Here is a 23,421-nt window from a genome sequence, read left to right as displayed (position 1 = left end):
AAAAATAATATTGATGTTGATGGTGGAAGATAAAATTGCTGAAGAGAGAGAGAGAGAGAGAGAGAGAGAGAGAGAGAGAGAGAGAGAGAGAGAGAGAGAGAGAGAGAGAGAGACTCTAATAGATCAGGCAGAATACCTGATCTATTAGTAACATGCATATTTCGGATCCATATTCAATTTTAACAATAATCTTTGTCAAATATAGGCTTGCACTCTGATCTACTGTAAAAAGTTTGGATTTTGATTTTGATGAGGTCGAATCCAGACTGCACCCGATCGGTTTGAAGCCCTACTTGGAATTGGTCCTTATGCTATGCATGACCGAAATAGAGTGATTGTACAATTGAACGACTAACATAACTCAAATGATGAGGACTATCCATGTTAATACAAGGGGAAAAGAAACCGAAAGACCTAACGATCCAGTGGAAACAAATTTGAGATTTTATTGCATACATAAGATTTCAAGGTTTATTAATATTCCTAGATGGACAATGAATCGGCAGTAGGCTGCCAATCCACAGTAGACAGTCCCCATTTATTACATAGAGAAGGTGATTTAGCTTTAGTAGTAGACACGACTAATTAGATGATGTTACAAGGAGCCGGCACGTACAATATCATACATGATCCCGGTAAAGCTTTCCAATTATATCTCTGACACTAATGAACAAAATCAAAATAGCACGTGCACGCTGTTGCCCGTTGTGTTGTGCTGCTTCTTTGAGATTAATGGATGCGTGGGGACCAAGGACGATATCATGATGCTTGCTCCCTCTAAACAATCTTTATTTTACTTACCTTCAAGTGTCATAGTCAAATTTGGGAAGCCACTGCTGAAGTAGACCAAGGGCATCTGCAATTGTGCTGGAGATGGATTCTGATTTGAGGCAACTTGGAGGCTGCACCACTCCCCCGCTGGTCCCATATGCATTTCGACAGAAGGACTCAGCAGTTGTCGTCCCATATTTCAGTTGTATGCCTGTTAGCTTTATATCTTCACAAGGGGCAATCGAGCTGCAGTCGAAATTTGCAGCTATTTTTGTTGCAGACGTCCCTATAATGTTATTGTAGCTCACTTCTGATATCTTTACCCCCGAAGTCTGAAAACAGAAACAGAAATAAGAGGATTTTTAGATTAGGGTAAGGGAACCATCATGTGATGAAGACGGCATGCAGCTTCATATGTTCGTGCTTGTAGCAATAACGATCGATCGATCGATCATCTATAAGCCATGTTCAAAGCAACCAAAATCCAAGCAGCCATCTTTTAGAACTTTCGTCAGTGACTCGAGCTAGTCATTTCGGTTTGGGAGTTCGCTTTTATAAATTAAGCATCGAAACTTAATTTATTACCTGACCAGGGCAATCCTTCTGGTGCGGACAGTAGCTCTGGTCGATGATGATGGGGTTGTTCACGTTTATCATGGTAGCTCCGTCAAATACAACTCCTTTAGCAAATCCTTTGCTCAACCTAGCCCATGATTTTATCCTTAGTCCATTCTCAGTCCCCGTGAATATTGTGTTTTTCACTGTGACGTTTTGCACGCCGGCTTCATTGGGGTTCTTTCCCAGACTTCCAACACTGGTCCAGGCACAAACAAAAGCATTGCCATTATGGTTAGCATACGTACCAGAAGCATCTATATATATATATATATATATATATATATATATATAATGCATGCACATGGCAGAAAGAAAAAGGAATCACAAAAAGAAGGCTAAGGTTAGGATGGGTTGCAGTGCACCTGATGCCATGTCCAGGCCCACAAGTGACTTGTTGGATCCACAGGTTCTTGGTCCCCGGACCAATGGATATGCAATCATCTCCGGTCTTAATGTTGGCATTTATGATTGTAACGCCTATAGATTCTTCAACGTGTATACCGTCTGTGTTTGGACTGTTGCCAGCAGCAGTGGCAGTGAGTCCCTCAGCATGCACGTTGGTGCAGCTGTTGATAACGAAGTGAAAGAGCTCGCTATTGACAGAGGTGATGCCCTTCAGCACAATATCCTTCGCGTTGTTGAAGATGAGCGACTGGACCAATAAAACAAAATGAGACAAGATGTGAGTAGATAACATAGCTGCTAGGTCAGCTACTTGAATATATCGATGAGAGAGCAACCAAAAAATGGCCGATCTCATCGATATATTCATATAGACTGGCTAGGTCAGCTACTTGAAAGTTGCAAACGGATCAAGTCGAGCCTAGATTGGGCCTTGGGTCAAACCTTCATGGTAGGAGTGCCTCAAGGTTGGATGGACCCATATCAGATCCAGAGGACCTTCCATGTGTGTGTGTGTGTGTGTGTGTGTGTGTGTGTGTGTGAGAGAGAGAGAGAGAGAGAGAGAGAGAGAGAGAGAGAGAGAGAGAGAGAGAGAGAGAGAGAGAGGCTCTTACAGCCGCACCAGCAGGGCATGATTTAGTGCCTGCCCTTTTGCAAGACCATAAGTTTGATCCCTTGCCATCCAAATACCCTCCCTGAAACGTCATCCCCACCACTTTGTCGAACTTGATCCAGTAACCAGCAGTTGCATATGTTGTGTAATCAGCCAATGCCAGCAAATGGCCATCAACCTGGACAGTGGTATCACTGTTCTTGCAGGGGCCTGTGAACAACACCGGATGCAGCAAGAACTGCCGATCAGATGGTACATACATCGTTGCGGGCTGCGACGAAGCGCATGCCGCAGACCATGCTTTGAGAAATGCCGGACTGTCGTTGGTCACCCCATCCCCTTTAGCCCCATAGCTCACCACGTTATATACGTATGTGCCGCTCGCCATGCGGGAAAAGAAAAAAATCCAAGCAGTAGTGACAAGGGTAAGAAAGCACAAGGAGCTCTCCATGTTACGATTTACTAACTGTCTCTCTCTCTCTCTCTGGAAACGAAAATATGAGGAAGGCGTACTACTAGTAATGGCAGCAGGTAGTAGTAGTGGTGGTGGTGTTGGCATCCAAAGGGTTATATATAGCACTATCACCATTCCCTAAATTGGGTCAACAGTTGTTGTGCCTTTGAGCACGCAGCCTCCCTTCTTTGATATGTCATGAAAAGTAAAAGTAAGGACTCGTGTATCAACAGCTTTTGTTAACTTCATCCCAATATGTACACAAGTCCTTTGTTGCTTTGTAGTATGCAGTTTCTTAATGAGCTTGTAGGGTAGGGGTTGCCTTATCAAAAACCGAAAAGACCTTAACCAATTAAGTATATTCGAAATAAAAAATAAAAATGAACGGTCATGATCTTATCACAATGTATCATGAGATGCAAGGTCTTTCACATCCAACTTGTTGGAGTAACATGATATTAAGTAATAAGCAATGTTAAGCTCATCCTGAACGTGCGCTCTAATGGGAAGTGCATGAGAAAGTGTGAATAATAGCTTCTAGAGATGTGATAAAAAAGGGTTGTTCAGTAGAAAAACGTTTTGAATCATGAAGTTACAGCTCTTTGTTGGAATGTCCCAACCAACCTAAGAGATGTTCTAATAGCTTCACACATTCAAACTCGGGGGACAAAAAATTTACCTTCGCTTGGTGATGTTCGTGCTCATCCTATGGTGACTCATATGGCTGCAAGGAAACCACCAAGTTCACATAGATGACAGCCATCACCATATCTCCATTGCTAAGGCAGCTCTTCGTGAACTTCCCCTTCAATTTAAATTTAAATGAGGGGATTTGAATGTACCTTTTTTTTACATGACTTTCGGTTATTTTGACTCTTGAATAGTGACATCTCATCACCTTGTAAGGTAATTCTTTCGATCTGAAATAAAGCTATGAAATATTTTTCTTTCAAAAAGAAAGAAGCTTCAAAAATCAACGACCCACAATGTACCAAAATTTTATGACTCTAAAAATCATATTTATACATTGAACAAACACATACCAAGTTTTGACCAAGAGCAAACAATAAAACCATACTAAACACATCTAGTACGGTCAATTAGGGTCGACAAGCTAGATAGTTCTGCAACTTCATTAGGCAGAGCCCTACCAGTTATACAACCATACCATCTGGGTTTGAACTTGCAACCTTCCAACACAAGGTGACGTGCAGTAACTGCTCCTGCCAGACAAGCAGAGCCCCCCGTTGGTGGAATATTTTCATGTTGAATAAATTTGCTCACATGGATGTATTCAGCATGATAAAAATAGTAAGAATCGACTGAAATATATTTATACAAATATGATTTTTTGTGAGGTGAAATTTTAGCAAAATGTAAGCACTAGATTTTTTAACCCTCATAAAATCTGATATACACGTTTGGAAAACATAACCAAAGGGCTAGTTTCTACTAAACTAGACGTGAACTACATCGGCAAGGTCAGATGTGCAATTTCTAAATTCGTAATGAATAGATCAGCACAAAAAAAAATACAAAAACATGGCAAACTTTTTTGGTTCTTTTTTTTAATGGAAGAAAACTTCAACGGGACAACGAGTAGAACCAGTTCCACCAATAAACATGCTCCATGTAGCCTAATACCATTAGTGTCCAACGGGCGCAGCTTGTCTGGTAGGAGCAGCTAGTGCACGTCACCTAGTGTTGGGACACTGCAGGTTCAAAACCCAATGGTATAGTTGTATAACTGGTAAGGGTCTGACTAACCCCAGCTTGCCTTTCAAAAAAAAAAGTCGGACCTCGAAGGGGTCTGCTTTAATGTTGTTATAAGTATTGGTATCGATCGGCCCTATAACGTTTGGTCATCTATTCAGGTTTATCGGCCTATACCAATACTCAAGTGAATCGTTCCCAATTGGCCAAAAAATAATTAAAATATATTACGTGTCAATTAAAACATGACGTGTTAAAACCATTAAAATGATGATAAAAAAATATAATTTCAAGTTTTTTGTATGTTTTATTAAAAAATGGTTGATTCAGGATTGAAGCATTTTCTGCCGATATGATATGGCCGATACAGGCAGAGATACGCACCCATACTGACAAATTACATGAACAGATATTCCTATGATTCATGGTTTTTGGGCAAAAAATCTATAGCACGATTGGCGAGTGAAATGAGTGACAATCTTAAATAGGGATGGCAGTGGACCGGGGCGGGAGCGGGGGACAAGGTCTCCACCCCCGCCCCGTTTCCAAATCCGAACCTCCATCCCGGTTGGGGATGGATTTTAACCTCCACCCCCGTTTCATGTCCTCCATCCCTGGTTCAAACGGGGGTGAGGCAGGGTGGGGCCCCGTTTTCCCTTGGTCTATAGTCATCCTTTGAAGGATCGGAGATGGGGCGGGGTGGGGCAAGGCAGGGATTGAGACAGGGACGGGGCGGGGGAAAGCATAAGTCCATCCCCGCATGGAGATAGATTTTAACCTTCATCCCCGCCTCCATCCCTGTTTCATGCACTTGATCCCTGGTCGAAACGGGGTGAGACAGGGCGGAGCCATGTTGTCCCCGGTCCACTGCCATCCCTAATCTTAAAGGGCGGCCCGACTTATGAAAGGGAAGAACCGATAGGCAACTGCAATTCTATATACGACCAAGGAATTATTATGAAATAGGCCTTGCATGAACCTCATACTGCATCAGCTATTTTTGGGCTGGCCCCATTTGCTTGTACCAATTGTGCACGTTTGAATCTCCTGCACGTTTTCCAAGTTTATGTGTGCAACGTGTCTCAGGCCTCATCCATCATGTGTGGGTCCAGTCTGAATTTCAGGTCAAGGTCCAATTTCCGAACTAACCATGAAAGTTCATTATTTCAAGATGGGCAAATTACAACCCACCAACTATGGCAGTGGTCCCGGGCGGGTGCTGGGGACAATGTCTCCATCCTTGCTTCATCTCAAAACAGTGACTTCCATCCTCGTGATAGGGTGACTTTGGACCTCCACTCTTGTCCGGTCTCAAATTTATCGTCTCGGTCTTCATTTCCGTCTCTGTCTCTGTCTCTGTCCCGGCCCCTTGTTCATGTTCTCGTTCCCATTTAGTATTATGAATATATGTAAGAGTTATATGTAATTTTATTAAATAACTAACAGTATTTTAATCATTTTACTAATGGAGATCAGGGACAGAGAGGGTGATTTTTATTTTCACCTTCATCCCAAGTTCATTTCCCGATGTCCTCCACCCTCACCCCCAAATGGGACGGGTTTTGACGGATCCTTGCTTTTCTCATGTTCACTACCATCCCTAACCAACTTAGAACGTAATACGAGATCCAGCTAATCGAATGTTGCCTAAAATTACTTGGATTCATATTCAGAATTAGACAATGAATGGCTTATACCAAATTTGCTTTATATATGTAGAGCGTGCTCCAAGAGGACCTAGTCACACATACATGGTTGTAGATTGTATATATATTTTCAATGAATGTATTCAACATAGTTTTAGGAATCATGTCTTTTCGACGTAAAAGTACGTAAGGTTTTTTAAGTCATAAAATTTTATTGCGAGATATTGATTTTTAAAAGTCTTAAAAAACATACATATATGCTATAGTCAGTTGAACCAAACAAAGAGCTTTACAAGCCAAGCAATTAAGTGATATATATTTATATATTCCCAAAACAAAGAGCTTTATAAGCCAAGCAATGCCAATATGCACAGACAAAATCCCACACTTGTTGAAGATAAAAAAATTTGAATCGTGCCTCACCAGTAGGGATGGCAGTGCACCGGGGGGAAAGCAGGGGCCCGCCCCGCCTCACCGCATTTGGACCGGGCATGCGATGGGGACGAAGGCAGGGATGAAAGTTAAAATCCATCCCCGTGCGAGGATGGAGGCAGAGATGAACTTACACTTTCCCCCACCCTACCCCATCCCCGTCATGATCCCCGCCTTGCCCCGCCCCGTCCCATTCCCAATCCTTCTAAAGGATGGCAATAGACCGAGGAGAAACGGGGCCCTGCCCCGCCTTATCCTCGTTTGAACCGGGGATGGAGGACATGAAACGGAGATGGAGGCAGGGGTGAAGGTTAAAATCCATCCCCGTGCCGGGACGGAGGAGGCGAGGAAGGAGGTTCAAATTTTGAGACGGGTTGGGGGTGGAGACCTTGTCCACCGCCCCCGCCTCTGTCCATTGCCATCCCTACTCACCAGTCACCACTTGCCATAAAAAGGAAATAAGACCACTCGATGAGAAGGGCCCACCAAGAATTAACTAAACAAGGCGAGTCACCCCCACAACTAAGTTTTACATGGATATTATCGCTGGAAGGAAGCTATTTATGACGTCGTGACCATGAAGATTGACTTTTAATGCAGTGTTTTGTCTCGACTTCATTAAGAAGGGAAAATAGCTTGCGTACGAGTGGTGCATGGTATATATAGTACCCTCTCATATGGGCCCCATAAATAAACTGTGAGATGCACTCCTAACCAGCAGAATAAGCCCAAACGTGTTCCACTCATCCCTATCTTCACACCCCATTACCCCAATATCAAAGGAAGCAGATCAGGTCATGCTGAAAATTGAGCGTTTTTGCTCATGCGGACATCGTGGCCGTCTGTTTGAATTTTGGATGAATGCCACGTGGTTTTGTTGACTTTTGAACTTTTTAAAATGCAAATCGGATGGCAAGAATGTCAGCATGAGCGAAAACGCTCATTTTCAGCATGACCTGATCTCCACCCCCACCTTGTCCTGTTTGGACCGGGGATGAAGGACATGAAATGGGGAAGGAGGTTAAAATCAAAATCCTTGCAGAGATGGAGGTGGGGATGGACTTATGCTTTCCTCAGCCCCGTCCCTGATCTCAGTTTCTAAAATAACTAAAATACCTTTTAAGGACGATAATGGACCCGGGAAAAAATGGGGTCCGAGTATGAAGGTTAAAATCAAAACCCGTACTGGGATGAAGGTGGAGACCTTGTCGTCTGCATCTATCCAGTGTCCAGTGCCATCCCTACTTGTGTGTCAGATTTTCTGCAAGTCAAAAATCAACAGCCCTAAAAAAAAAATTTAATGAAAATCATACTTTTTGTATAAAAAAAAAGCACATTCCAAGAGTTATTCCTATAAAATCGACCATGACTATTCGCCTATGGTCTCAGATTTGATTAAACCTCTTGAAACTAGTGCAGACGGATCAAGAGCTGATCCAAATATGATTGGATCCTGTAGCACATCAAGTCAAACAAGGAGACCTAGAAGAATGCCAAAATAATTGGAAAGTTGAGCTAGCAGCAAATGAGGAAAGAAAGTCTAAAAGGATAGAGGCAAAGTTTTCTAAGGCTAATACAAAATCAGATATGAAAACGGAACCTGTGAACTCTTTAGATAAGTTCCCTCATTGAATAAGGTCTGGGTCTCAAATAATCATCTTCGGGGCACTTAAGTATTTACAACCACTCATTTTCAAGAATCGTCATTTTTTTTGGCACCAATGGAAGAGAGGGTACTTAAGACTTTGCAATCGCATCAAACTCCAACCCTAATTAATGCTGACAAACATGGAGATACGAGACACACATGCTTACATACGTGGTGCTCTTTAGGACCCCCGAACAGAGCCGTACCTGTGTTTTATGGGGCCTGAGGCGGAGGGAAAAAATGGGCCCCCAATTAATATTAGGAGTTTAGTGCCGCGCTTCCGGATTTTTTTTTAAAGAATTAAAATAACAATAAAATTTGCATTCACATCAAACAAATATAATATTCTAAATATTTATATTATATTAAATAAAAATTGAAGAAGACAAGGGGGCGTATGGGTTTTTAATGTTTAATCAGATCCGGGTTGGGTAAAGGATCTGAGTCTAATCCTTTAACCGAACATTTTCTAAACAAATGAGAAGCTCAGGCCTTAAAAATGGGCCCCTAAAATTTTTTTTGGGCCAGGGGCCCTGAGGCCCAAGCCTCATTGGCCTCTTTACAGGTCCGGCTTTGCCCCCGAACATGAGATGTAGCTAACTGCCCTGTTCGGGGGGGGGGAACATATAACCTGCTTCGGGGTTCCATCGTGTATTCAATCCTAGCTATCCGGCTAGATGATTCTGCTAGATGGATAGGATTGAAGGAGACGTGTCATTTGATGTCAAGGTTGCCTGGCTCAAATTGATCATTCAATGGTATGGTAATGGGAGAATTGGTCCTTCATTCAAACCTGCTCTTTAGCCTTCTCTTTGCTGATTACTGATTGTACTCTTGGGCAACAAATGACGCCTTGTTATCTGCTGATATTTTTCATATCAATGAAATTTTCCTCTCCTCAAAGAAAGACTATCATACACGTTCGTTTTATGCATGCGTAGCAATATAGAATAGGATGGAGCTATATATTTTCAGTAAAAATACTAATTGTTGCATACATGACATGGATTCATTGGAAAATGAGGCTTTTCTGCCATTGCAGGTCCCGAAGATTGATAGTGAAACTGCGCCAATCGCTGTAGCCAATGAAACGGAGGCCTTATCAAGGACCCAACCTGTACCCAAAAGGCTCAATAGATAGTAAATTAATATTATTAAGCGACTATAACCCTTCAATTATTGCACCAAACGTGTCAATACTCAATACCCCATTCATATGGGCAAAAGCCATGGCTTTGATCCAATGAGAGAGAGGGGGTAATTGTCAATGACAACACAATTGCCAAAAATAGTGCTGGTGGTGATCGTTATTAATAATGATGGTGATGGTGAAAATTAAGAAAAATGAAAAATATTCATTTAGGGGCCACCCTCCTAATTCCAAATATGGGATTGTGTTTTCTTGGAAACTTCCAAACAAGGATTATTATTCTTTAACTCAGGTTAAATCACAATTTCAATTATAATATTTGTCCTTCCACATTAAGAATTCTAACTATTTAATATTCTATTTTCATATAAATGAATATACATGTACTTTTTAATTTTCAAGGAACAATACAAGAAATAAAAACGAATCAATGATAGATGTCGACCTGAGGTCCCTATTTAACTGTTTTCACGGTAAGTTTGTCTCGTTTCTAGAATTTCTAAAAAGTATGGTCCATATTTCAAATTATGGACAAAAGGTTGGGCCCTAAATAAAAGTTTTCCAAAGAAAAATGCTATGGCAATCACCATGAATTGCTTGTCATCATTTGGGAGACCTTTACTCTTACTATTTTTTTTGGCATCACCCACATCTCACCTGGTTGTAAAATTCTCTTTTAGAAGTCTTCTGATCAACCTTTGCCAAAATCAAAGGAAACTTTTTGATTTGGGCCCACCCTTTACCTGAAATTCTTTGTCAAAGTACCAACATCTCAACAATCTCAGATAAAGGCTTGGGGTTTTGAAGGAAGTTTCAGATAAGAATCTTGGGTTAAAATATTTTAGACAAGACCATAGTGACAAACGATTTTATATGCAATTTTTAGTTTTCCAAAAACTCGCAAGAAATTGAAAAATTTCCATAAATCTCTCATTTTTTGGCAAAATCTCGACAATATAAAAATAAATTAAAAAATATAAAATTTATTTTTTATAATAAAATATTAAAAAATTATTTGAAAATAAAAATACAAGATTTTTTTGCAATAAATACCATTTAAAAAGTAAATATCGTGTTTAAATCACAGTATTTATATTTTTTTCATAAATCTCACGATATTTTGAAAATCTCATGAGAAATTGCTGTTTTAAACTTTCAGGCAATTTCTCCCAATATTATCACGAGATTTTCATAAATCTCACAATATTTGTCACTATGGACAAGACGGTCACAACTTCCATTCTTTTGTAAAGTTTCTATTTTACTCATTAAAAGCAAATGATTGCCTTTTATGACAATGGAAATTGCCTTTTCTCTCACTTTCTCTCTCTCAAAAAAAAAGACAGTGGAAACGAGGGCTGAAGATTATTTTAACCATTTAAAAAAATAAAAAAAATTAAATGGCAGAAGGCAATGGCAAGGCATAATAGATTTTTATTTGATAATATCCAAAAAAAGAGACATGTCTTTGAAATTGATAAACGGTAGGTCTAAATCAAAAATTTCTCGAAATTAGAACGGATAAAGTGATACGCCTAATCACGTTTCGTGAGTGTCAGTAGCTGTAGATGACATCATTGGTGAGCCTCATTATTAGTGCTATGAATACGGGAGATAAAGATGTCAAAGTACAAAGAAAACGTGTTTTGGCATATCACCGGATTGAATAGGAACTAACTTTACTTGGAGGTAGGGGTGGTCAACGGATTGTCCGTTGGGCCAAGCAGACTCGGCTAGTCATGGGTCGAGTTTGGGCCAAGGTTTTAAGCTCCAGCCCAGTAGGTATCGGGCAGAATCTCTATCCTTTATATATGTGGGTCGGGCTTGAGCCTGCCTGTGGACCGGCCTGATAGGCAGAAGTTATTTATTAATTATCTTTTAATAATATAAAAAATAAATATTACCCAATAATTTACTTACTATTAGTGTTTACCTAATTAGTTAAATTAAATATTTAGGTTTATCAACCAATCGGGCTGAATCTCGGTCCTTTATATACGTGGGTTGGACTTGGGTCTGCCTGTGGACCGGCCTGATGGGCTAGAGTAATTTATTGAACTTTTAATAATATAAAAATTACACTACAAGGAAAATGCTAATTAGCGACGGTAATTTACGACAGAAATAATCTGTCACAAATTAACGATGAATTAGCGAGAGAAAGATATTTATTGCTAACCTTTACGAAATTAGCAACGAAAACCAATCTGTCCCTCATTAGCAATGGATAATCGATGGAATGCTTTCCGTCATAATATTCGTCGCAACTTAACGATGGATCAGCGACAGAGCCTTTCCGTCGCTAGGTCGTCGCCAAATAAGCGACAAAATTTGACCATCGCTAATTTTCCCGCAAATCCCTAATTAGAACCCTTTCTTTCTCTTACCTGTTTCATCTCTTCCGCCCGACGCAATTCTTCTCTACCGCCCGACGCTCCCTGGCTCGTCGCCTGTCGCCCCCCGGTCCGCCGTCTGTTGCCCTCTCGATCGCAAACCCACGATCGTCGACGCTCCCCCTTCACCGACCTCTGTCATCCTTCTCAGCAGGCACCACCAGCAGAATCCTACGAGCAGAGCCACTGTCGTTGTTGTCGACACATCAGCGACGTCTCGGTCATGGTCCCCCGTGCCGTCTCTGTCGCCGCTGTCTTTCCCAGCGTCTCCCAGGTAAACCCTATGACCCCCTATTGCCTTTTCCCCCTTTCTTTCAGGATCGCCGACAGGGGGTGGCCCCCTGCATTGTTTGATTTCTCTGGCAGTGGGGGCACCCACTGCCTCACTTGTTTTCTGGCAGGAGGGTGACCCCCATGCCTTACTTGTTTTCCGGCAGGGGGCGGCTCCCCCTGCCTTGCTTCTTCTTTGGCAGGGGGTGCCCCCCTGCCTTACATTTTTTCGGGCAGGGGGGGTGGCCACCTGCGTTGTTTGATTTCTTCGACAGGGGGTGGCACCCCCTGCCTCACTTGTTTTCTGGCAGGGGGGTGGCCCCCCTGCCTTAATTGTTTTCTGGCAGGGGGTGGCCCCACTGTCTTAATTGTTTTCTGGCAGGGGGTGACCCCCTGCCTTGCTTTTTCTTTGGCATGCGCTCACCCTCCCTGCCTCTTTTTTTTTTCTGGCAGGGGGTGCCCCCCTTGCCTTATTGTTTCCCTCGCAGGGGGTGCCCTCTCTGCTTTGCTTGATTTCTCCGACAAGGGGTGGCACCTCCCTGCCTGACATGTTTTATGGCAGGGGGCACCCTATGCCTTACTTGTTTTTCGGCAGAGGGTGGCACCCTCTGCCTTGCTTTTTCTTTGGCAGGGGGTCGCCCCCCGTGCCTCATTTTGTTTTCAGGCAAGGGGTGCCCCCCCTGCTTTGCTTGATTTCTTCGACAGGGGGTGACACCCCCCTGCCTGACTTGTTTTCTAGCAGAGGGGCACCCCCTACTTTGCTTCTTCTTTGGCAGGGGGTCGCCCCCCGTGCTTTATTTTATTTTCAGGCAGGGGGTGGCCCCCCTGCCTTACTGTTTCTCTGGCACGGGGTGCCCCCCTGCGTTGCTTGATTTCTCCGGTAGGGGGTGGCACTCCCCTGCCTGGCTTGTTTTTCTGGCAGGGGGTGGCCCCCCTGCCTTTTTTTCCGACAGGGGGTGGCACCCCCTGCCTTGCTTCTTCTTTGGCAAGGGGTCGCCCCCTGCCTTGCTTGATTTCTGGCAAGGGGTGGCCCCCTTGCCTTGTATTTTCTGACAGAAGTAGCCCCCTTGCCTTGTTGACTGATTTTTTTTTTCGGCAGTGGGTGCCCCTCTGCCTTACTATTTCTCAGACAGGGGGTGACCCCCTGCCTTGCTTGATTTCTCATACAGAGGGTGGCACCCCCTGCCTTGTGTTTTCCGACATAGGGTAGTGGGATTGATTGATTTTTTTTCTTTTTGGCAGAGGATGGCTTCATTTTAACATAATGTTTCTTACAGATTTCTCAACGAATCTTGCTTGTGCCCTGTCACCCGTGTTAAGTAAGTGACAAAAATAATGCAAATCAGATAAATACTCGTGGTGAGTAAGTGATGCAAACACATCACATGTTATTTAATTTATTAGATGCAACACTTTACTGTTCATACACTCACTCAGTTGTTGATATCTAGGACTGCTTTGATGGAGTTTGGAAATCATGCTGAGCATGATTTTAATGTATGAGAATAGAAGTGTTCTTATTTTTGGAATACAGATTCTATGCTAGGCATGGTAGTAATTAGCAGGATATTGGAGTACGGATTCCAAGTTCTCATGTCATTATGCAACGGTTGATACCCCTAGCATTCTATGATATATTAGACAAACCTATATAGGAGGTATTGTCCGAGTTGAGTAGATTTTTTAGAATATTGTGCATAATAGAAGTTGTAGTATCTGAGGTAAAGAATCTCAAAGAATCTGTCGTAACTACTATTTGTCAGCTAGAGAAGATATTTCTACCAGCATTTTTTGATGTTATGGAACATGTGGTTATACATTTGCCATATGAACTTAGGGTTGGTTGACCTGTGTAATATCAGTGGATGTACCCATTTGAATGGTATATTTTTATTTAAATTTTTCTTTTCAATACTATTAAGAAATTTATTGTAATCCGAGATGTATATTGTTGACAGATGCATGTTTGATCTCAAAAAAAAGGTTTGGAATAAAGCAATAGTAGAGGGCTCTATTTATGAGGCGTACACTTTGGAAGAGATTTCAAATTTCTTATCTATGTACTTTGAACCTCATATTCCAACACATTACACATGCTCACCTTGTAATGATGATGAAGAACAATTAACTGTAACTGACAAATTATCTATATTTCAACCACTTGGACATGTATTTGGCAGTTGCCGGTCAAGACTCTTGGAAGATCGAGAGCAAGACACAATACAAATATATATCTTTTTCAATTGCTCAACAATTGACCCATACATTGAGTAAGTATACTTAATACGTAACATTAAGTTCTATACGTGTGTACATGGTTCAGTAAAATAAGTTTATGTTAAGTGTAGACGATTTGATCTGGAGTTGCGAAAAAAACTTCCACAACTCACTAATGCAGAAGTACAGAAAGAACATGAAAATAAATTTGTGGCATGGTTGAAAGAGTTGCTAAGGACGATTGTATACATTCTTTCCCTTTATACAATAATAAGATACTTAATTTATCGTGATCATAGTCCTTGTTTGTGCTTGTACGTCCACCATGGTGATGTTAAAGATCAAGGAATATGTGATTTACAAAATGGTTCGTCTAAAGTTATGCAGTGTTACAATGGGTACATCATAAATGGTTATCGATTCCATATAAAATACTACAGTGTCAACAAGTCAATGATGAATAGTGGCGTGTGCGTCAAGGGTAGCAACTATGGTGAAAATGAACATGACTACTACGGTGTTATAGAAGAAATAATGGAGTTGACTTACTTAGACACAAATAATAGCTTAACTTTATTCAAGTGCCAATAGTTTAATCCCACAGCAACAAGAGTCGACAAAGTCTCAGGCATTGTGGAGGTGAATGGTAAGTCAAGATTTGAAACATATGAACCATTTATATTAGCCTTGCAAGCTCAACATGTGTACTATACTTCATATCCGAGTACAAGGAAGTCAGATAGAAATGAATGGTGGACAATTTGTAAGGTGAAGTCTAAACTATACCCCGAGTATGATCAATTACAGGAAGACAAGATTGCTGAAGTGGCTGAATACTATCAATCAGATGATATGTATGACTTCTCTTATAGTCACGATGTCGCACATGGTATGCATGTCATATCTCCATTGGTTGATGGCACGTGCATGGAAGAATGTAATCCAAATGATATACGAAGTGGATGGGCGCTAAATGAAGAAGAAGAAGATGATGACGAAGAGGAGGAGGAGGTGGAGGAGGAAGAAGAAGAGTATGAAAGTCAGACAAGTGATGATGAATCATTCACAAGCTAGTGAAATACAACTGGCAATGATTGTATTGTATTGATTTGAATATATTGAAATGTATTGCAATGTTTGAAATATCTTGCATGAATTTTTTTTCAATTTGATCTGAATGATAAGAATAATTTGAATGTATTGAAATGTATTGTATTGATTTGAATATAATGAAATGTATTGCAATGTTTGAATGTCTTGCATGAAGTTTTTTCCAATTTGATCTGAATGATCTGAATGATTAGAATGATTTGAATGTATTGAAATGTATTGTATTGATTTGAATATATTGAAATGTATTGTATTGATTTGAATATATTGAAATGTATTGCAATGTTTGAATGTCTTGCATAAAGTTTTTTTCAATTTGATCTGAATGATTAGAATGATTTGAATGTATTGCAATGTTTGAATGTCTTGCATGAAGTTTTTTTCAATTTGATCAAAATGATCTGAATGATCTGAATGATTTGAATGTATTGAAATGTATTATATTGATTTGAATATATTGAAATTTATTGCAATGTTTGAATGTCTTGCATGAAGTTTTTTTCAATTTGATCTGAATGATTAGAATGATTTGAATGTATTGAAATGTATTATATTGATTTGAATATATTGAAATGTATTGCAATGTTTGAATGTCTTGCATGAAGTTTTTTTCAATTTGATCTTAATGATCTGAATGATTTGAATGTATTGAATTGTATTGTATTGATTTGAATATATTGAAATGTATTGCAATGTTTGAATGTCTTGCATGAAGTTTTTTTCAATTTGATTTGAATGTATTGAAATATATTGTAATGTTTGAATGTATTGCATGTCTTGGATATTTTTCGAATTAATTATGTATGTTCGATAGGTATAGAGTTATGAATTAAATGCACATGTAACGTGTTAGAATTATGAAAATGGGGTCATTGACCCTAGCTTATTGGTGGCTGCCAATCGATTTGCTAACTTGCTGCACAATATGAAGACTGTAGCAAAAGAAACAGTTGGTGGGATAGATGATCCACTGCAGTAGAAAGGCCATGGGTCGGCTACTAACAGGAGAGATTATTGAGAGGGCATATGTGACAAGTGGGTGAGCAATGATTTTCGAAATCGCTCAGCAAAGGATGCACAAAACCGAACAGTGATGCCTGATGCACATCTACACACAGATGGATCTACGACTTTTGACAGCCATCAGAAGAAAATGGTAAGTCATCAATATATATGTATATATATATATATATATATATATATATATATATATATATATATATATATATATATATATATATAAAATCAAATTTGTAAGTATTTCTGCATACTTATTAATTGATTTTTTATAGCATGTCACATTGCAGGAAGCATAAAAAGGAAGCATTGTGCCTTATAATGATGTGTTTGTCGAAACACATAAACTTAAGAGCACAAGAAATTTTGTATTAGAGAAGGCGAGAACGACAACGATATGTATTTATTGTATTAATAAGCATTGTAATATACAAGTTACTTTGAATTATGTTGTCATAAACATTGCAATTCTTAATTCTTAATTCTTAATTCTTAATTCATATTCTAATTATTACTTTGTAGGAGTCATACGAGCAACAAATGATACAACGATATGGCGATGACTCCACTCAGCATCTGTCTTTTGATCCTGCAGTGTGGGTGACTGCTACAGGTGAACCCAAAAAGGGTCGTCTGTTCGGGTTTGGGAGTAACATGAACACCACACTAGTCGTTGCCTCCTGCAGCCCGGGATCACAGAGTTCTCCCACCAGCATCAACAACCAATGTCCTATTGACCCTGATATGTCTTGGGATGGTGTTTGTCAGCGTCTTGAGGACAAAATGCAACACTTTTTAAATGATGTCATTCCCAACCTTGTTCGTAATAAGTTATGCAACTTTTTTCAGGACATGAGAACTTTATCTGCATTCAACATGAGCTCAGGTGCCTGTCAGGTATGCATGATTGAATTGCTATAAAATTTTCCTTATAATTTTGTTAATGTCCTTCAATTTATTACTAGTTTATGTACCATTCAGCCATTTACTTTGTTGCATTAGATTAGGTGGATTGCATATAATTTATTTCATTATGTTTTGTTTATAAATACTAACATTTTGGTTCTCTTTTGTAGGATGCTGGAGATGATCAACGTAAAGGAGCTGATGGAGGCATGGAGGAAGGGGCAGATCGAGAAAATAAAGAGGATGATTCCCAAAATCTTGGCGAGGATTAGATTTTTTGTTTAATTTGTTTGACAAACTTGTAATTAATTATAACTTCGCAAGGACTATACTTGGTAGTTAAAGTTTGCTTAACTTAGCATTTCTGTTTAATTTGTATGCATTTTTTATTTGTACTGTTTTTTTATAAGCAAAATATATGAATTGTACGAGAAATTTTTCTCAAGTTTCAAAATATTTCAAAAAATAAAATAAAAATTTTATTACAAATTAGCGACGGAGTAACGACAAATATTATCCATCACTACTTCGTGGCCAATTTGAAGCAGTTGTCGGTTTGCGGTAGAATTTAAGCCGTCGCTAATTTCCGTCGCCAAATTAGCGACGGATACACATCCGTCGATAAATGGTAGTGACAAATTAAATTTTGTCGCTTAACCAAATCGATCTTCATTTAACGATGAATTCACGACGTACATAATCCGTCGCTAAACCGTCGCAACATAGCGACAAATTAGTGGTAGATAAATTTTGTCGCAATTTAGCAACTAGGGTTATGCGACGGATGCTATCCGTCGCAAAGATGTACAGCGACGGATAGCATCCGTCGCCAATACGCATTTTTCTTATAGTGTTAAAAATTAAACATTACACAGTAATTTGGTTATTATTGCTATTTACCTAATTAGTTAAATTAAGTATTCAGGTTTATCGGCCTATTCAGGTGAATCTTGGTCCTTTATGTATGTGGATCGGGCTTGTGCTTTCCTACGGACCGGCCTGATTGGCCAGAGTTATTTATTAATCTTTTAATAATATATATTACACAATAATTTGGTTACTATTACTATTTACCTAATTAGTCAAATTAATTTTATAAAAAAAGATAATTAATTAATTGGGTGCATGAAAAGTTGAAAAGTAATTAATTATTACACATTATAATGAATTTGGGTCGGGCCAAGCAGGACCTGGACCCGGCTGCTTTTCAAACCCGAGCCCGTGAAGAACCAGGTCAAAACTCGGCCCATTAGTAAATGGGCCGGGCAATATCCGGGGCCGGCAGCACTTAAAGCTCGGCAAATCAAGCTCCAAATGGGCCCGGGCCGGGCTGGCCAGTTTCCCACACCTACTTAGAGGTTCTATTTTGTATCAATGTACGATCCCTCTATTAATTATGTTTCCTCATTCATTATCCATCTTTCTTTTTTTTTCGGATAGTTCAAGGAAAGAAACCCAATCAGTAACCGCACATTGGCTGACCCCCGGTTGGTAAAACCCTATTGGAGAGTACACTTTGCTTCGACCGTACGGCAAAAGACACCACCGGTGGGTTTCAAACTTGCGACATCTCGTAACTTGGTGACATTCACAAGTCACCCCTAACTACCAGATGAGCGGAACCCTTGTGGGCCATTCATTAATTGACCATATTTTGGGAGATAATAAGTTATAGGTAAGTCACACCTGGTTGACAGCAGGATATAACTTGGCAGAAGAGAGCAGATGAGAGAGCTTCTTTGCACGGGAAGTCACTGACACCTATGGATTTGGCGAGCCCAAGCTTAAGACACTCCTCCATTGCAGCCCATGGAGGAGGTTTTCCTTCTTGAAACTCATGCACTTTCCTGCTTCTTTCTTCGACCTAGCTAACGGTGTTGTGTATGAGGTACAGAACCACATAGACTGCAATTGCAAGCACCTATCCTTCATATTACTCCGATTAGAAGAAGTTGCCAACATCACCAGAATTCTCATGTAATGTAAGGCTTCAAAGTCTACTGGGTATTGTATGGTTCCAAAGTTCCTTGTATGCAGTTCAAAGCCCACAAAGTTTCTTCCAAGGTTCCTTGACTCCTGTGTTACAGGAGCACGCCATTTTGGCAGCGTGTCCTTAGTGACACGTGCAAAGACACACTGGTTTGATCACACGGATTCGTATAGACATTATTGTTAATAATTTTTGATAGTTTTCATTACTTCCATAATATTTCAATAAGAAACTTTTTTAAATATTAAAATACCAAAAAAAAAGTTTTTTTATGAATTAAAATTAAAAGATTCCGTTTCTTTGTGCCTCATTTATGAAAAAAAATCAAACTTTGGGTAAACCCGCATCTCAAATGACTACTTTCGGAACACCTAGTGGGTCCCTAATTGAAAATTTTCCTTTCAAAAAATAAGGTGGAAAACCGTGAGAACAATACCTGTCACATGTGGTCCTCCTTCCATTGTTTCTTCTGTCATTTTGTAGGAGAGTGCCGTACTTCGTAGGGCAAAGTGAGCCAGATGGCAACTTCATATGGAGAACTAAGGGGTTGTTTTGACGACTGACAAGTTGCCAAAAATAATATTGATGTTGATGGTGGAAAATAAAATTGCTGAAGAGAGAGAGAGAGAGAGAGAGAGAGAGAGAGAGAGAGACACTCTAATAGATCAGGCAGAATACCTGATCTATTAGTAACATGCATATTTCGGATCCATATTCAACTTTAACAATAATCTTAGTCAAATATAGGCTTGCACTCGGATCTACTGTAAAAACTTTGGATTTGGATTTTGATGAGGTCGAATCCAGACTGCACCCGATCGGTTTGAAGCCCTACTTGGAATCGGTCCTTATGCTATGCATGACCGAAATAGAGTGATTGTACAATTGAACGACTAACATAACTCAAATGATGAGGACTATCCATGTTAATACAAGGGAAAAAGAAATCGAAAGACCTAACGATCCAGTGGAAACAAATTTGAGATTTTATTGCATACATAAGATTTCAAGGTTTATTAATATTCCTAGATGGACAATGAATCGGAGGTAGGCTGCCAATCCACAGAAGACAGTCCCCAATTATTACATAGAGAAGGTGATTTAGCTTTAGTAGTAGACACGACTAATTAGATGATGTTACAAGGAGCCGGCACGTACAATATCATACATGATCCCGGTAAAGCTTTCCAATATCTCTGACACTAATGAACAAAATCAAAATACCACGTGCACGCTGTTGCCCGTTGTGTTGTGCTGCTTCTTTGAGATTAATGGATGCGTGGGGACCAAGGACGATATCATGATGCTTGCGCCCTCTAAACAATCTTTATTTTACTTACGTTCAAGTGTCATAGTCAAATTTGGGAAGCCATTGCTGAAGTAGACCAAGGGCATCTGCAATTGTGCTGGAGATGGATTCTGATTTGAGGCAACTTGGAGGCTGCACCACGCCCCCGCTGGTCCCATATGCATTTCGACAGAAGGACTCAGCAGTTGTCGTCCCATATTTCAGTTGTATGCCTGTTAGCTTTATATCTTCACAAGGGGCAATCGAGCTGCAGTTGAAATTTGCAGCTATTTTTGTTGCAGACGTCCCTATAATGTTATTGTAGCTCACTTCTGATATCTTTACCCCCGAAGTCTGAAAACAGAAACAGATATAAGAGGATTTTTAGATTAGGGTAAGGCAACCATCATGTGATGAAGACGGCATGCATCTTCATATGTTCGTGCTTGTAGCAATAACGATCGATGGATCGATCATCTATAAGCCATGTTCAAAGCAACCAAAATCCAAGCAGCCATCTTTTAGAATTTTCGTCAGTGACTCGAGCTAGTCATTTCGGTTTGGGAGTTGGCTTTTATAAATTAAGCATCGAAACTTAATTAATTACCTGACCAGGGCAATCCTGCTGGTGCGGACAGTAGCTCTGGTCGATGATGATGGGGTTGTTCACGTTTATCATGGTAGCTCCGTCAAATACAACTCCTTTAGCAAATCCTTTGCTCAACCTAGCCCATGATTTTATCCTTAGTCCATTCTCAGTCCCCGTGAATATTGTGTTTTTCACTGTGACGTTTTGCACGCCGGCTTCATTGGGATTCTTTCCAAGACTTCCAACACTGGTCCAGGCACAAACAAAAGCATTGCCATCATGGTTAGCATACACATGACAGAAAGAAAAAGATAAAGGAATCACAACTAAGGTTTGGATGGGTTGCAGTGCACCTGATGCCATGTCCAGGCCCACAAGTGACTTGTTGGATCCACAGGTTCTTGGTCCCAGGACCAATGGATATGCAATCATCTCCGGTCTTAATGTTGGCATTTATGATTGTAACGCCTATAGATTCTTCAACGTGTATACCGTCTGTGTTTGGACTGTTGCCAGCAGCAGTGGCAGTGAGTCCCTCAGCATGCACGTTGGTGCAGCTGTTGATAACGAAGTGAAAGAGCTCGCTATTGACAGAGGTGATGCCCTTCAGCACAATATCCTTCGCGTTGTTGAAGATGAGCGACTGGACCAATAAAACAAAATGAGACAAGATGTGAGTAGATAACATAGCTGCTAGGTCAGCTACTTGAATATATCGATGAGAGAGCAACCAAAAACTGACCGATCTCATCGATATATTCATATAGACTTGCTAGGTCAGCTACTTGAAAGTTGCAAACGGATCAAGTCGAGCCTAGATTGGGCCTTGGGTCAAACCTGCATGGTAGGAGTGCCTCAAGGTTGGATGGACCCATATCAGATCCAGAGGACTTCCATGTGTGTGTGTGTGTGTTAGAGAGAGAGAGAGAGAGAGAGAGAGAGAGAGAGAGAGAGAGAGAGAGAGAGAGAGAGAGAGAGAGAGAGAGAGAGAGAGAGAGAGAGAGAGAGAGGCTCTTACAGCCGCACCAGCAGGGCATGATTTAGTGCCTGCCCTTTTGCAAGACCATAAGTTTGATCCCTTGCCATCCAAATACCCTCCCTGAAACGTCATCCCCACCACTTTGTCGAACTTGATCCAGTAACCAGCAGTTGCATATGTTGTGTAATCAGCCAATGCCAGCAAATGGCCATCAACCTGGACAGTGGTATCACTGTTCTTGCAGGGGCCTGTGAACAACACCGGATGCAGCAAGAACTGCCGATCAGATGGTACATACATCGTTGCGGGCTGCGACGAAGCGCATGCCGCAGACCATGCTTTGAGAAATGCCGGACTGTCGTTGGTCACCCCATCCCCTTTAGCCCCATAGCTCACCACGTTATATACGTATGTGCCGCTCGCCATGCGGGAAAAGAAAAAGATCCAAGCAGTAGTGACAAGGGTAAGAAAGCACAAGGAGCTCTCCATGTTACGATTTATTAACAGTCTCTCTCTCTCTCTGGAAACGAAAATATGAGGAAGACGTAATACTAGTAATGGCAGCAGGTAGTAGTGGTGGTGGTGGTGGCATCCAAAGGGTTATATATAGCACTATCACCACTCCCTAAATTGGGTCAACAGTTGTTGTGCCTTTGAGCACGCAGCCGCCTTTCTTTGATATGTCATGAAAAGTAAAAGTAAGGACTCGTGTATCAACAGCTTTTGTTAACTTCACCCCAATATGCATACAAGTCTTTTGTTGCTTTGTATAGTATGCAGTTTCTTAATGAGCTTGTAGGGTAGGGTTTGCCTTATCAAAAACCGAAAAGACCTTAACCAATTAAGTATATTCGAAATAAGAAATAAAAAATAAAAATGAACGGTCATGATCTTATCACAATGTATCATGAGATGCAAGGTCTTTCACATCCAACTTGTTAGAGTAACTTGATATTAAGAAATAAGCAATGTTAAGCTCATCCTGAACGTGCACTCTAATGGAAAGTGCATGAGAAAGTGTGAATAATAGCTTCTATGGATGTGATAAAAAAGGGTTGTTCAGTAGAAAAAGTTTTGAATCATGAAGTTACAGCTCTTTGTTGGAATGTCCCAACCAACCTAAGAGATGTTCTAATAGCTTCACACGTTCAAACTCGGGGGACAAAAAATTTACCTTAGCTTGGTGATGTTCGTGCTCATCCTATGGTGACTCAT

General features: G+C 40.5%; 2 protein-coding genes across 2 annotated transcripts; both read right to left on the bottom strand.

The window, feature by feature from the left end:
- Positions 1-546: 546 nt before the first annotated feature.
- LOC149816251 (polygalacturonase-like) lies at positions 547-2,938 on the bottom strand. Its single transcript, XM_089987402.1, has 4 exons — positions 2,406-2,938; positions 1,752-2,041; positions 1,357-1,585; positions 547-1,103 (listed from the first exon to the last, which is right to left on the bottom strand). Exons 1-4 carry the CDS (start codon positions 2,853-2,855, stop codon positions 804-806), a joined length of 1,269 nt encoding a protein of 422 aa, XP_089843528.1. The 5' UTR covers positions 2,856-2,938; the 3' UTR covers positions 547-803.
- Positions 2,939-20,450: 17,512 nt separating this feature from the next.
- LOC149816250 (polygalacturonase-like) lies at positions 20,451-22,781 on the bottom strand. The gene is made up of 4 exons (XM_089987484.1): positions 22,246-22,781; positions 21,581-21,870; positions 21,246-21,474; positions 20,451-20,992 (listed from the first exon to the last, which is right to left on the bottom strand). Exons 1-4 carry the CDS (start codon positions 22,693-22,695, stop codon positions 20,693-20,695), a joined length of 1,269 nt encoding a protein of 422 aa, XP_089843610.1. The 5' UTR covers positions 22,696-22,781; the 3' UTR covers positions 20,451-20,692.
- Positions 22,782-23,421: the final 640 nt, after the last annotated feature.

The sequence above is a fragment of the Nuphar pumila genome, chromosome 14 (genome assembly GCF_984573655.1).
Source record: "Nuphar pumila chromosome 14, dmNupPumi1.hap1.1, whole genome shotgun sequence".
Classification (NCBI taxonomy): Eukaryota; Viridiplantae; Streptophyta; class Magnoliopsida; order Nymphaeales; family Nymphaeaceae; genus Nuphar; species Nuphar pumila.
This window is presented reverse-complemented; position numbering and strand designations above follow the sequence as displayed.